This window comes from Gobio gobio, assembly GCF_949357685.1.
Source record: "Gobio gobio genome assembly, chromosome: 12".
Lineage (NCBI taxonomy): Eukaryota > Metazoa > Chordata > Actinopteri > Cypriniformes > Gobionidae > Gobio > Gobio gobio.
This window is the reverse complement of record NC_137105.1, coordinates 32,474,971-32,490,611: the sequence shown is the minus strand read 5'-3', so window position 1 is coordinate 32,490,611 and position 15,641 is coordinate 32,474,971. Positions and strand designations below refer to the sequence as shown.

General features: G+C 38.1%; 1 protein-coding gene across 1 annotated transcript; it reads left to right on the top strand.

Moving 5' to 3' along the window:
• The first annotated feature begins 3,636 nt into the window (after window positions 1-3,636).
• On the top strand, window positions 3,637-15,086 carry rhag (Rh associated glycoprotein). The gene is made up of 10 exons (XM_079830735.1): window positions 3,637-4,029; window positions 9,051-9,234; window positions 9,468-9,618; window positions 10,375-10,522; window positions 12,014-12,180; window positions 12,273-12,410; window positions 12,498-12,619; window positions 12,714-12,787; window positions 13,077-13,150; window positions 13,278-15,086. The coding sequence occupies exons 1-10, from the start codon at window positions 3,852-3,854 to the stop codon at window positions 13,350-13,352; spliced, it is 1,311 nt and encodes a 436-aa protein (XP_079686861.1). The 5' UTR covers window positions 3,637-3,851; the 3' UTR covers window positions 13,353-15,086.
• Window positions 15,087-15,641: the final 555 nt, after the last annotated feature.

Here is a 15,641-nt window from a genome sequence, read left to right as displayed (position 1 = left end):
AATCCTGCATAAGTTAAATCCAAAGCAATATAAAAGAAAATTGGAGAGTAAGTGTCAGTAGCTATGTTTTCATCAACATATTTTTCTGCACATTTTGGGATATTGCATAAAAAAAGGCTGGATGGAAACGCCAAGGCATCCGAATGCAATATAACATGACATGACCCAAGTTATTTATAATGTATGAAAAAAGAGCCACAGTGGCTTCCCTGTTTGCAGAAACTTAAATTTTATTACAGATATTTTGAGCCAATTTCCTAGTAAGTAACGATGAAACGCTGATTAATCCTCAAATGTTTTATGCAATATTCCAATTCTGTGCATAAGTTAAATTCGTTTTGGATGAAAGCGTAGCTAGGGTTATGTTTAGTCTAATTATCTTTTCGTTCATGTGTCTAGGGGTACGTTTACACAAAAACGATGTACTAAAAGCAGAAACGTTTTTCCTTTGCGTTTTCTGTGTACAGACAACAATGTTGTCAAAATGATCCCCGTTCACATGGATCCACGAAAACGACTAAAAAGGCTATTTTATTCTGCCAGGCCAATAGTTGGCGATGTGACATTGTAAATAAACACTACGCGCCTATATACTGAGTGCATGATGTCACTGTTTTCACAAATGCGCATTTTTTGCAATTTACACAGAGATGATAACGTTATCGTTTTCAAAATATTGCACTTTGAATCCTGTTTTCAAAAGTTTGTGTTTTCAGGCCCATAAAGGTGTTTCCTTTCAGTTTAGTGATTCTTGATTCAGTTTCTTGATTACTCCCTAGTTAGTTCCCTTGATTGCTCAGTCACACCTGTGTCTCGTTTAGCTCTTTGTGTATATATACTGACTGTTTTGTTCAGTTCTTGGTTGGTTAATACCTTTGATTGATGAATTCTGCTGCATTTGTTTAGACCAGGGGTGTCCAATCCTGATCCTGGAGGGCCACTGTCCTGCAAAGTTTAGCCCCAACCCCAATTAAACACACCTGATCCAGCTAATCAAGGTCTTAATAGGCATACTAGAAACTTCCAGAGTTTTGGTGCGCACCCGGGTTCGATTGACGGCAGAGTTCGGTACGTTTAGATGATGTGAATCCGGTCTTCCGAACTCGGGTGCGCACCCGCGAACCGTACCAGAGTCCGCTTAAAAAGGGTGGTCTGGGGTACGGTTCATGTGAACTCCGGTACGGTTCGCTGCTGATGTGAATGCAATCGTAATAAATCGTGGAAGTGAACCGCTATTAATAACGTATGATTTGATAAAAATTTGTGTTTGTGTGTGTTTCACTAATTTTCCTGGCGAGCGTGACTGATGTACTGCAAGCAGAGAGCTTGTAGATCTCATTTCTGCTCGTCTTCAGCGTTCTTTAGAGCATTGCAGTACATTCACGGCAGATAGACGCAAGTGCCATTACATACTGAAGCTTTAGAAACAAAACCAACGGTTATAAAACAAAAATATAAAAGTGAGGTGAGCAACGCTATGCATTTTGCCGCATTCACGCTCGCTGTCGTTACAAAGCAACCGGTTAAACAGCTGCTGCTTTGATGACGCAAACGAACCCCGGTTCTGACCCAAATAATATAATATGAACACAGTCCAGCGGGGGCAGGGGGAGTTGGGAGCAATCGAACTGGGGTTCGGTCCAGGCAATCGAACCAAGTGTGAACGCACCATAAGAGCTAAACTCTGCAGGACAGTGGCCCTCCAGGACTGAGTTTGGTGACCCCTGGTTTAGACTGTTTAATTATATTGCCTTCTCCAAGCATGTTGCTTTCCACAACATTTGTGACAGCAATAATGTAAATAATAAAATAACAAATTCATCATTTTAACTCATCATGACTTTATACAGGGTAAACCCATGAAACATTTTAAAGGGGTGGTAAAACACATTCGTTTGAAGGCTTGATTGTGTTTGTGGGGTGCACTGTAACATGTGTTCATGCTTCGTTTAAAAAAAAATTGCATTATTTTTCATATATTTGACCTTTATTCTACACTGCTCTGTCCCTCCTTGTAAAACGGTCTGATGCGTTCCGGGTTGTATGAAGCCAGTCCCTCAAAAATACGCAGTGGGCTCTGATTGGTTAGCTGGCCTAGTGTGTTCTGATTCGCTAACCGCAGTGCATGTTTGTCGGAAACGCCACGCCCTTTACCGGTAGACTGTGCTTTGGTCAGTATTAGCCATTATTAAACCATTGCGTCAATAAAAACATACCAATCTGAGCCCGAATCAGACCCAGAACATTTTAGTGAAGATGATCGAGCAGAACCTGTTCAACCTGTTCATTCCTCAAGAGTAAAGACTGCGGATCTACAGTGATCGCTACTGAATGGCACTGTTACTTTTGTATTTTTAGAACGATTATAGCCAAATATCTGTCGCAAGAACTATTAACCCAAAACGAACACTAAGCACTGGCTTTAACTAGTAAGTTAGCCAAATCACACACAGAACCATGTTTAGCATGCCTGTAGATAAACAATACATAAAAGCTCTAATCAAATATTCATTTACACTAATGCCAAGTTCGCTGTTGAGATTTTAACGTTAGTGTTTGTAACGTTAGGTGTTCGTCCGATAACGTTAAGTATGAATGAGCATTTAACAGACTGGTTTGCAGAACAGTGTTGTCATCTGTTTACTTCCTTGCTACAACATATTACAGGAAAACACATCGATGAAATATTAATCAGACTTACAGGTTGTGGCCCGTAAACAGCTTCTGTTTGTAAATCCAGCTTTCAGGACAAGCCGTTGTGCATATCCTGTATTGAACTCGCGAACATTGTGAAAGTTGTCCTCCGTGAAATGGGCTGCGGGAGGGAGCCCCGCGCGCGTCGTGCATTCACGCACTGGCCGCGTTTGTCTCGGCGCGCTGACGTTGTGCAAATCTGGCATTGAACTCGCGAACATTGTGGATGTTTTCCTCTGTTAGATGTGCTGCTGGAGCCCCGCACGCGCCTGTTTCCCTCCGTCTCAAACACACTTGCCTATAACATGCTGTATGTTAAACGCACCCCTGTCCCTATGAAGGCTGAACAAAGCAAGTACCCCAGACCTGCAATCCGGATGAATATAACAGCGTTTCCTCGGCATCGCGGCAACAACACTCCAGCCTAAGTGTTGTAACTATACCACAACAGCGCCGCGATACAAAATGGCCTCACCCCCTCCCCCCCCTTATTTAATATTCTCGGAGGAGGGGTTTATGTAAATATTGAGCCTGGTGATGTCACCAACCCTGGAGGAATGTGTGTAGTCGCCTACTGGCCGTTTGCTGTAGTTCTTAGAAACTGATTTCTTTAAAAGCAAATATCTCCCTTTGTTTTAAACTTTGAACATTGTAACTTTGCAGATGTTGTTTATGCTCAAGCAGCAACATTACATGCTAGCTAAAGTTAGAATAGTGAAATCGTTGTTTACCACCCCTTTAAAATTAAGATGTGTAACCAGCTATGCAGTAAAATATCATCATGTAATCCAAACAATAATTAAAGTGTTGTAAATCTTGCAGTAGTTCCCATATTTATGGCTCTCTAAAGAGACATATAAGCCATAGGCTTCTATTTATTTATGTTTTGTGCATTTACAACACTGTTCCTAATTTACATAAGCAGGAGGAGAGAGGAAACCCATTCAAGTACAGTGCAACAGGCGGTGTGACCGTCCCCACCTTACTTGTCTCTCTTTTCATTGGTCTTCCTACAGCCTGCAGCCAATTCAAAACCACATGCCACTTTCTACACTCCCCCCACAAGCCACAGACAGCGTGGAGAGTGAGAGAGGTCGAAACAAGAGGGAGAATCACCCAAAGAGGAAGAACTACAGAGGCAGAGAAGGTGTTAAAGCATGCCAGCATACGCTACCAACATGAGGCTTAAGTTCCCCATTCTGGCCTTGATCCTGGAAGCCGTGACCATTGTCCTGTACACTCTCTTTGTGGTTTATGACACTGAGGCTGGTCATGATGGGAGTCATGCAGAAGCGAATACCACACATTCAAGCAGTCCAATGACCCTTTATCCCAGTAAGTTATCATGTTTTGTCATATCTAAATTGATTGGTTTTAATTCAGTTTAAAATTATATTGGGATGTAATTTTACTTATTGAGCCTGAACACATTAGGTTGTCCAATGAATGCATTTTCTTAAGGGTCAGATGAGGAAGATATAGTTGGAAATTGGTTGTGATTGGTGCAGAAATGCTGTTAATTGTCAGTCACCAAAAGCAAAATAAAAGTTTAATAAAACTTTTTGCTGGATGATTTGGTGTTGCCCCTCCTGCAAATAAGTTCATCCTCTTTGAAGCTGTCAACTTTGCTATTAAGTTTCATGGTGCTACTCACTCATCAGTGTTTACTGACTGAAGGGTTTATTTCTGCGAAAGCTTTGGCGGCAATGTTTCACTAATGTTCAAGCAGCACGCAAGTCTCTAAAAATACTTCCTCTGTACAGGAGTCAATGCCATGGGCTCCTGCACTCTCAGGAGAAAGACAAAGAGGAGAGGGTGATAAAGTTCAGCTTTAGACTTTTAAAAATGTCATCCAATGAGCTTTTCAACTGGTTCTGATTCAGGAGCCAGATCTAAGACTGGACATTATTTGGTGACTCAATACAGTAAAATGTCTGCAGGACCAAAACATTTGCATTTGTTACTATGAATATTATCAGTTTAACTTCAAATTATTATCAAGACATGCTGTAAGCTGAATAGGAAAATTGACCAGTTTGGATCTAATTGCATTGAATTTTGATGGTTTCATGCTCTCAGATGCCAATAACTGCACATTGGAAACTGCACAATAATTTTTTTTTTATGGTTTTCATGTTAAGACATGTCCCTGATGGCATATGTGTAGATTCTATGAAATTACTAATAAATCTGAACCAAAATACTGTAGAGTTTGTGTCTGTAACATATTCTGGGTCATATTTTAACTTTGCATAGTTTTGTTAATGGTTTTCAATGTTATATTCATGCAAGCATTTGTGTAGATTTTACACAACTACAACTGAAAAAAATACTATTGAGTTTGATTGGACATACATCATTTGATGTCAACAACTAAAGATATGGGAAACAATCTCCCCTCGCCTAAAAAAGTTGATAAGGCTGTTTATTTTGGATCGTGACACACCAGCTGAGAACCACTGATCTAGAAAATGTGTTATTTGTAATTATTCCTTCAGTGCAAATAGATACACTGTATATTTCCTTATAGATGTTTCTAACTTCAATTGCATTCCTTTAATTTTCTCTGCATGCTTTGCTCATTTAGATGCTCTGGCTGTAAAATACGCTTATTTCCTTTTATCTTCATATTGCACTTGTGGTTGCTTGCTTGGACTGAAACCAGCTCTAGGGTGTGGAGAGTATGAACATGCAAGATTAGTCTCAATGTCACATGTGTCCTCAAAGTTTCCATTCAACCCTTCAAAATTTGTAACATTAATAATTTTCCTAAAGTTACAAGTACATCTAACTTTATTGTGAATGTCATTGGTGCATTTGTCTAGGGCTTGACAAGAACGGTCATCTGTTTGTTAATTGAAGTCATAGTTTTTTGTTCTTTGTGGTTGTCACACTAGAACATTCCAGCCCCCTTTATCGTCTGTAATAACTCTTCTTGTAATTTTTGTTGTTGTTGTTGTTGTTGTTGTTTTCTTTGTATAGATGTACTGAATAGATAAATACATTACAATGGACCAGATTTTACTAACAGTTTGGCGTTATAAAACAAATGTCAGGATTTACTAAAGACATGCAGTGAAAAATTAGCGCTGAAAAGGCGTGGGCAGTTTTTTGCATAGGCATTTGTAGGAGTTTCCCTTTCAGACAGAACATTTATGATTATATATATAAATGATAAATTATGATTTACTAAGGTTTGCGCTCATCAATTTACTGGTGTTTGTGCAATTATTTACCGCCCCAAAAAAAAACACGTCTTAAACCAGACACTAACCAGACGTTCTTTAATTTGGGCGTTGTCTGTAGATCATGGGTAGAACTTTCCACTCCCATCTGCACTTTTTTTTCCGACTGCGCTCTCACGCTAATTTGCCCTGTTTAGTAAATCTGGCCCAATATGTCTTATTAAAATACTTTTTTGGTCTTTTATGTAACTGACATTAAAGTCCCTTTTTGTACTGCATTGAAATCATTTTAGCGTGTTAGTTGTCAAAGTGCTGGGCATGTGAAGTTGTAGAGCAGGGGTTCTCAACTCTGACCCTCGAAATCCACTTTCCTGGAGAGTTTAGTTCCAGCCTTGATCAACCTTGCCTGTCTGTAACTTTCTAGTAAGAGCTCGATTAGCTTTTTCAGATGTGTTCTATTAGGGTTGGAGCTCGAGGGCAAGAGTTGAGAACCCCTGCATTAGAGCATTCAAATTCTTTGCCACCTAATGAACCTGATGACCTTTAAAAACTTAAAGAAAACATGAAAATTAAAGACAAATAAAAAGCATGTGTTTATAGACTGGGAAAACTAAAGCCATCTGTCACATTTGCACAAAAATGCAAAGCATTCCAGAAATGAATGAGCAAAGCTTCAAAGAAAATAAAATAAAGGGCACTTTAATCTTGGCAACAGAGAAAACAGATATAGCTTTAAGTTATGTCACTGCACTCTAAATTAGTGCTGACAGAATGTAATTAAGTCGTTGAACATTCGCAAAGAGAGGAAACTTTCCACCCATTAGGAAAATGGGACCTTTGAGATTTTATCAGCAAATCTGTTGCATGTGGGAAATACGAAAACTTTTACTGGGAAAATAATTCTGTTTGTTGTTAGAGCCAATGGTTGGGAAAAATGGCTTGTGCACCTTTACTCAGCCGGCAAGATTATCTGTATTCCACTATGATGCTCTTCCAAAGTTTGCATACCAGTGAAAAGTCCTTTAGCCAACTCTATCACTGTAAATATGTATTACTCACGATCAACAGAAAGATCAGAGGAAAAGACTTGGGTCATACAACAGCTGATAAGGGTAGATAACCTCTGTTTTAGCTGTGTTAGAGGCCCACTTAAATGTTTTGGGGGGGTTTTCAGCAGGACTGCATTTTATTGCTCAACAACCATCAAAAACTTGTGACAATAAAGTGAATGATTGCTTGAAGACAGAGTAAAAAAAAACACTACTGTGGTACCACAACTGGATTGGAAGAAGGATGGGAAGGGCTGTGATGATTTAACAAAACTAGATCCTATCAAATCCTTCGTTGAGATGTTTTCTGTGAAACTTCAAAGAATGACCATTGAGAATTGAGTTTATGCAGTAATAGATCACATTCTGTTGTTTATTTGTTTTTAGATGGCTTGCATAGCAAGATAAGACTGAGCTTTGCTGATTTTTAATCATTGCATATTTATCTGAAGTTTTCCTGTTTAGTCTGTTTTTTACTGTATCATCGTATAGTTCTTTGTACGGCCTGCTGCCAGCATGGAGTATGTTATAAAATTAGGATATGATCGTTTATAAAAACAACAGGCAATAAAATTATATAGCAAGCTATAAAAATATGTAGCTAGCAAATAAAAGTGCCTCAACGCTAAGCTTAGTTGGTAGTACTTACAGGGTTCATCGGTTATCTTGATGAGCTTAGCAGATGTCAGACCATGAGCATTATGATTGATGACTATTTGGGTTTGACCACTGGCAAGTTTAGATTTTGTGTGGATTATTGAATGGGTGGAGGGTTTCAGAGGCATTCCAAGGAAGCCTGAAGTAATGTTCGTCTATTCAAAGTCTGGTGCCGCACCTTGGAGGTTTGCACTTCGTAGTTCCACTTGTCTCTCTTGGGACTGACAATGAGACCCTTTTAAACTTCCTGACAATCGTTAACGTGTCTGATTATTATCAGCAGGCACAATAATATGGTTTGTATTGTGTAGCCTGAAAACTGGCCTTGCTGATGAATCAGGTGTTCTGGACCACATCCTATCTCTGTGTTCAGGGATGTTGACTGTACTGCTTCCGGAGTTGGAAAGTCTAGAACTAATTTCCTCTCTGCAGGAAAGATGGGCTAAGGCCAGCAGTGTTTGTGCTATGTGTTGTTAATACAATCAATGTGTACATTCAAGTATTGTAAATTCATTAAAAAAAATCATACATAAATTATAAGTGTATTCTTGTATTCTTAGCATTTCCTTGCTTCTCTAGAAAAGCAATCAGTTTGCTGTAATGAACTAATCCATCCACATTTCGACAGGGAAACACCCTGGATTGTTTGCCAGAAAGTAGTTTAATTCAAAATGCAGCAATATAATATACATTATAGCAATTATATTATTAATCTGTGAATCAGTGTCACTCAATTTCTGACATGGTTTCCATTCCCAATAATCAGTATCATTCATGAAAAGAAATGACTTCAGGTTGCTTTGTCACTGCAAATCTCTGGGTGTGTTTATGCTTTATATCAATCCAAACTAATCCAATCCAGTTTTAGATTCTGAAAGCTCTGTTTATATGTACCTTAAACTTTGCCATCCGAGTCACACATTCATTTACGTGTGCATTACATTGGTGCATGTGAAACATAGAAAGCCACTTTGAAAACATCTTATGGCTTGGTGTGTTTGCAGCCAGTTAGGGCTCCGGAATGGCTGGATTGCTCGAATGTAACTAATCTTGAAATAATTATATTTTAACACTCATTAGAGTCATGTGAAGTGAATAAAATTACACATGCCAACAGGGTCACTAAGGGCACCCTTTTAACCTGTCATTCATAGACTAATAGAGGAGCACACAAGACCTTTGTACCACATGGTTGTTGGTTTATTCATTTACATTGAGTCATCTTCATGCAGTACTCTCAAGCTCTACAAAAGACAAAAATAGCAAAATATTGTGAACAAACGCTACATTTCCTAAGTCTTCCTACGTCAAATAGCTTTGTGTGATGAACAGATGTAAATCACTGCTATAACTTAACAGTTCTCCCTTTCATTGCTGACCTGTTCAAACTACAGATGGAGTAAATGTGGTTCTAGAATGCTGGAGAAACTTCTCTCTCTCATCAACCTTTTATCCATGTGTCCAGTGTTTCAGGATGTACACGTGATGATCTTCATTGGCTTTGGTTTTTTGATGACCTTCCTAAAGAGATATGGCTTCAGCAGTGTGGGCATCAACCTGTTGCTGGCTGCCTTTGGCTTGCAGTGGGGTCTTCTCATCCAGAACGTCTGGCACATGCATGATGGAAAAATACATGTCAACATTGAAAAGTAAACTCAACCTTTTGGTGATGGTGGGATCTTGGGTGAATGACTTGATATAGCTGATAATGATTTCATTATCCAACAAAATAGTTCAATGCTAGATGTTCGGTTAAATATAACTCCATTTTAAGTTTAAATTTAATCAATATAATAATAATAATATTAATATCTGACTACATATATCTGACTCATGCCCATAAGTAAAACTCTGCATCTGTCCACTAATTCCTTCTCTGCAGAATGATTAATGCTGACTTCAGTACAGCAACGGTTCTGATCTCGTTTGGAGCGGTTTTGGGGAAAACCAGCCCTGTCCAGCTTCTCATCATGACCTTGTTGGAGATCACCATCTTCTGCATCAATGAGCATTTGGTTGTGGGAGTTCTTGGGGTTTGTAAAGGCTCATTCGTTCATTTACTCAATTCATCCTTTTATTATTATGTGAAACCTCTTCCATTCTTATTTGACCACTAACTTGATTTGCACCAGATAAATGGGCTTAGTGCAGGTTTAAACATTATACCTGTTTTTAGCACTTTTAATTTGGTTGAGTTTCCTTAATATTGTTAGCAGAGCCTCATGAAATGTTCATGCTGTCTAAGTTCCTGCAAAGTAATTTTATTACAAATGGAAGCTGGGTCAAAGATGAAGGAAAGTTGGATAAACTTGATGAACACACCCAGTGTTCCAACAACTAAAACACACGGTATCATAAACACCCTCTTAATCTTGAAGAAAATATAGTGCCTGTATTATGTGGGAATAAATAAAAGAAGAAAATATAGTGCCTGTATTATGTGGGAATAAATAAAATACATGTAAATTATATATATATATATATATATATATATATATATATATATATATATATATATATATATATATATATATATATATATATATATATATATATATATATATATATATATATATATATAATCTATATCTCTCAGATTTATAACTTTTTATCACAATCATAATTGACCATGCACTGATCTTGTCTAAATGGAACAGATCTGATATTGAACAGTGATGGCTTCTCTAGAAAATACTCCTTACCTTTAAAGCAGCAGTCAATCTTGAACTTTAGGAAACTGAAAGTTTTTTCATTTGTTCTTCATAACCTCCATTCTTGTTTCTTAACAGGTTTCTGATGTTGGTGCCTCCATGACCATCCATGCTTTTGGGGCTTACTTTGGATTATCTGTCGCTCGTGTTCTTTATCGTCCAGGTCTTCGGAACGGCCATGAGAATGATGGATCAGTCTATCACTCAGACATGTTTGCAATGATCGGTATGTGTAGACCTTCCAGTCAGCCTATTCCATTGTCTAATGAGAGTGACTTACCAGGTCTACTTATTTGCCTATACATTTCTCCTGGAGCTTCAATACATTTAATGTTTTCACATGCATGCAACATTTTCAGTAATGTTTTACATACAAGGTAACTGGCAATTAGTAGATGCCGTATTTAATTGAACATGAATGAAAATGTGGCTGTGAAGGGATAGGCAGTCTGTTTAGAGTGTTGTACCAGTGTACCTTCATGTTGTTGTTTCAGGTGCCAAAACATTGAAAATGTATGTCTGTACAAAATCCAGTGGACAAAACAACACATTTTTGTGTGACATTAAGGCCATGTTTTCACCTAGTATTAAGATGCATTTTGGTCAATCTCAAGTAGACGAACAAGACACATACCCGTTTACACCTGGTGTTTAAATCTCTTTTGTCCACTTTCAACCACTTCTGACCTGATTTCCTCGAGTCGAGGGTCTGTGGGTGGGTAAATGTATGGGCTTTTTTTATATCTTTTGATCTAATGGACAAAATAAGCTTGTTAAATTTACATATGAGCGTGCCCGGAGACGACAGAAAAACATACAGAGAGCAGCTTTCAATTCTACTCTGACAGCCGCAAGACCACGCCGAATGCTGTGAGAGTGTGTTAGAAATCAGGAATGGTGGGAGAACATTGTGCTTGGTATGTTTTTCGTCTTCAGACCAAACTTGGGTCTCCAGTCGACAAAATTTAAATCCAGTATGGCTAGCGTGCTTCCCATAATGTTTACACATTAGGTCAGTAGGCGGAGAGTAGGCTGAATTTTATGGCTGTTCGAACACATTCGACCACATGAGCGTCTACACTACGAAAGCAATCGGGTCGAATGCGTTTTCGACTACCTCTGGAAGTGGTAGAAAGTGGACAAGTGGACAAGGGCCTAAGATTTTACTGTACTTCCGTAGCTCACAACATCATTGTGTCAAATCAAATAACTAAAGTGCAGGGCAGTATCCATTGGAATATTTTATATATGTGATTTAGGTGTGTGTGCATGTGCTTAGAAAAGTGATCATATAAATGTAATTCATTAAATATTGTGTCTGCCATTTCACCATCTTGGTTAACTATAGACCCGATATAGTCTGGCTATGAGTTACCCACTTCTAATCAAAATAACCTTGAATTTTGTAACCTTGAATGTTGTTTTTGTCAAAATAACTTGCGAGATGTATGATACTTCATAATGTAAGCAAAGTCAACAGTGATTACAAGGTGTTTGGTTTCATTTCTTTGACATGTTCATGTTCTAGATGACTAGTCTATGCTTGGGCTATGGTTAGATGTCTATTAAATTTTCACTGACAGCCCGAATTTTGCCTTGTTTTAGCCTAGACATCAGGGCTGTGTTTAGACGGCTATTAGACATCTTTTAAATGCAAAATTTCTTGCTGGGTAAGTACTAATTAACGTTCACCATTCCACCCTTCCTGTGTCTCTAGGCACAGTCTACCTGTGGATGTTCTGGCCCAGCTTTAATTCTGCTATTGCTGAACCTGGTGATGCTCAGCTTAGAGCTGTTATCAACACATATTTCTCTCTGGCTGCTTGTACTCTCGCTGCTTACGCTACCTCTAGTCTGGTGGAGAAGAAGGGGAAACTTGACATGGTGGGTCATACCAGTCTCTTGTTATTGTACCAGATCTCACATTTAGTAGCCCATGAGCCTTTTGAATTAGCTTGTTGTATTCTGTTGCACAGGTTCACATTCAGAACGCTACGCTGGCTGGAGGTGTTGCAGTGGGTACCTGCGCCGACATGAACATCCAGCCATTTGGAGCAATGCTGATCGGAACCATTGCAGGCATTATCTCCACCGTTGGCTTTAAGTTCCTCACTGTATGCGTTTCTTTTACATCCCAGATTCTCTGTATATCATAAATCAATCGCATATTAATCCATCTTTGTTTCTCTCTGTCTCCTCAGCCCATACTCGCCTCCAAACTTGGAATCCAAGACACCTGTGGTGTGCATAATCTCCACGGCATGCCAGGCATCCTAGGGGGTCTTGCCGGCATTGTGGCAGCAGCACTGCATAAGAAAAATGGGTATCTGGCAGCTCTTTATATTTAGTTTTTGGATTTTTTCTATTATCAGTATGGCAGCAAATGTTTTTAATATTTCTGTGCTTGTTTATTCCAGTGTTTCAGCAGCTCATCAGGCAGCGGGTTTGGCATCATCTCTGGGGTTTGCTTTGGTGGGTGGGTTGATCACAGGTGGGTACTTCTGATTCAAGCGCCATAAAATCTGCAAGAGATTGTATTTATGCATTTATTTTTTATTTAGATTTAATTAATTTTATTCAGACCAAAACCATATGAAACCAACATGAATTCAAAGCGTACATTTCTAAGAACTTGGCACATGCATTTTAAACTAGATTTTTAGACACACTTACTTGTCCCTGAAACACTTAACATTACCTTATTACATTTTAAAAAAAGTATAAAATGCAAAAAATAAAAATAAAAACACTAAGATTTTTTTTTTTCATACCTCCTCAAGGTCTGATTATGAAGGTACCATTTTGGGGACAGCCACCTGACCAAAACTGCTTCGATGACTCAATCTTCTGGGAGGTACGTCAGAAAAAACGAGATAAATCTGAATGCTATTTAGTAATACATGATCACAACTTTTTTTAACGTTCATGAAAATGTCTTATAGCTTACAAGTTTGGTAATTGTGGATGGTTTTGATATGCAGGTACCCGAGGAAGAGGAAGAAACCGAAGAACATTTGGCTCATGGCGATTATTCCCAGAACAAAGCAGAAGCTTAAAGCAAGAGATCCGGTCCAATAAGCACCTCAGGGGCTTTTCAACCATCAGCATCTACACCACTGAAATCTTCAACAGTGACCATAAGCTTGATTAGGTGTCATGTATTCTTTTGTAAAGGGTGTTTTTTCTAATTACATGTAGCTAAAAATGTTAAACATGCATTGCATATTATTACACTGATACGTGGTCTCTAAAACCTTCTAAGAGTAGGCATTATAAAAATGAATTGTAAGATGGTTAAAAGTATATTACCAAAAAGTTACTGAGTTAACTCAAAGTGCGGGTCAGTTATTGTTGTCATCTGCTGAACTGCACTAAGCAGACATCGACTGACTGCTCACTGTAACATACCAAACATCTGAGCCAATGTGAGACTTCGTTCTTAAGTATCTTTTATCATAAATTGTTTTGCTTTGAAAAAGCTTTTTTATGTTCCACAGACCTCACTAGATATACATTTTAAACAATGCTTTCATATTTTTACAACCATGCTAATTAGTCCACATACAAAGAGAGATCCTTCTACTTTCTTTCAAAAATTATATTTGCTTATTATTGTTATCAGTAACAACCCTTTATGCAGTGATATAAGATGTATTTTAAACTATTGTATCCTGAAAAACTAACAAATATATTATTGACTTTTATATTTTCCACACAATATCTAATTATTAAATAAGAACTCAGGCAAACAGTGGCCCCAAAAAGTATTATACAAAAAGTCACATTTAAAATTGTATATAAAACGTCAAATAAAGTGGCATGTATTTAAAACAAAGATAACCATGTGTAACGTAAGCCAGTAAGAACTGTGCATGTAAACCTCACTCCCCTGATCTCAAGAACAGTTTGAGCAGGACTGGTTACATTTAGTGCTGTGACCCGGATAGGAGTGAGGTTCATGGGGGTGAGTGTAATGGATGTAGGCGAGTAAGAGCTGTGCGTGTAAACCTCACTCCCCTGATCTCAAGAAGTACGTAAGAGGCTGCACTTTTTAGCGTCCTTGTTAGCGTGCCCGTCTCCCATGCTGAAGATGCCGGTTCAAATCCCGCTCAGAGCTGTCAAGCACACTTTTCCAAATTGTTAGGTTTAAAAATATCAAACAAGATATACACTGATAAAATAGACAACAATATTGGACACTTTTTGGATGTGAAGAAAGTGTCCAAATGACAAAAGGACCCTGGAACCAATTCATTCAAAGTAATGGCATAAATGACTGAAATGTGAAGTTAATTCTGAGGAAAAGCTCTAGCATCATTGTGATGTAGTGTCCAAATACATTTTGGGGCCATTGTACATTATATTTTTAAAACTTCATCTTTTTGTCAGGATTATTGTAAAAATGTCATACAAGAGCATTACATAAAATCTCTTTTACTGCATTGCTTGGACTTTCAGCTCGTAGTACAAATAAGCAGACGTGATCGGATAGTCACTGCTTGCACTTGGTAAGACTTCCAAATGCCATGTTTTTAATGAAAAGGAGGATATGGAAAAAAAAAAACTCCTTGCAAGCTGACTTACTGATTCAATTTTTGTCTTTGAATGTATGTGTTTCCACATGCCTCACTCCTAAACCTCATCCATTAATTGTATTTGAAAAATCCGTGAATGCATTAAACTTTTACTGTCATTTATAAAATCAGCATATCTGAATTCATTTTTGTATATTATAATTATCTTGAAGGGTGCTAATGTGTGATGTAAGTAAAATAATAGAGATTGTGTTCAAAAGGTGTAAGATATTTTTAGATTGACGTACGGTATGGTATGTTATACTCCATCTAATCTAATATTATAAATTATATTATGCACGGTCACGAGTTAAAAAACCTATACAGATATACACTTTATACATTTACATAAATAACCCAATAAGGCCGTCAGCATGTACAGCAACAAATCTCAGTTTTTTTTTGTCCATGTTTAGGGGCGTGAAAATGTAACGTCGATGTCCCTACATGACAGACCGGTGTGTAAAACTCTTGGACGTATTTTAAAGTCGTGAACTTTACATGTTTCACATACTTTTGAAAACCCAGCGTTTAGTTGATCCTGATAAGCGTTCATTGTCACAGTTGTAAACACAATGGCTAGCTTCTTCCATAAGGGGTCACGGCAAGCCGCTTTTCCACCGTTGGGACGAACGGTTCTAAGAATGGTAAGGAAATCGTGCCATGCCATTCCAGACTCCAGAAATTCCACTTGAGTCTGGTACGGCATGGCACGATTACACACCAATGTGTCTAAGTAACTTCACGAGTTCACACTTACATCAAATTAAA

Bases quoted from the DNA above. Each gene is read 5' to 3' on its own strand.
- rhag (XM_079830735.1), top strand. From the start codon at position 3,852: ATGCCAGCATACGCTACCAACATGAGGCTTAAGTTCCCCATTCTGGCC. The intron at 9,619-10,374 runs GTTTGTAAAGGC...GTTTCTTAACAG, and splicing joins TGGTTGTGGGAGTTCTTGGG to GTTTCTGATGTTGGTGCCTC. The intron at 12,788-13,076 runs GTGGGTACTTCT...TACCTCCTCAAG, and splicing joins GGTGGGTGGGTTGATCACAG to GTCTGATTATGAAGGTACCA.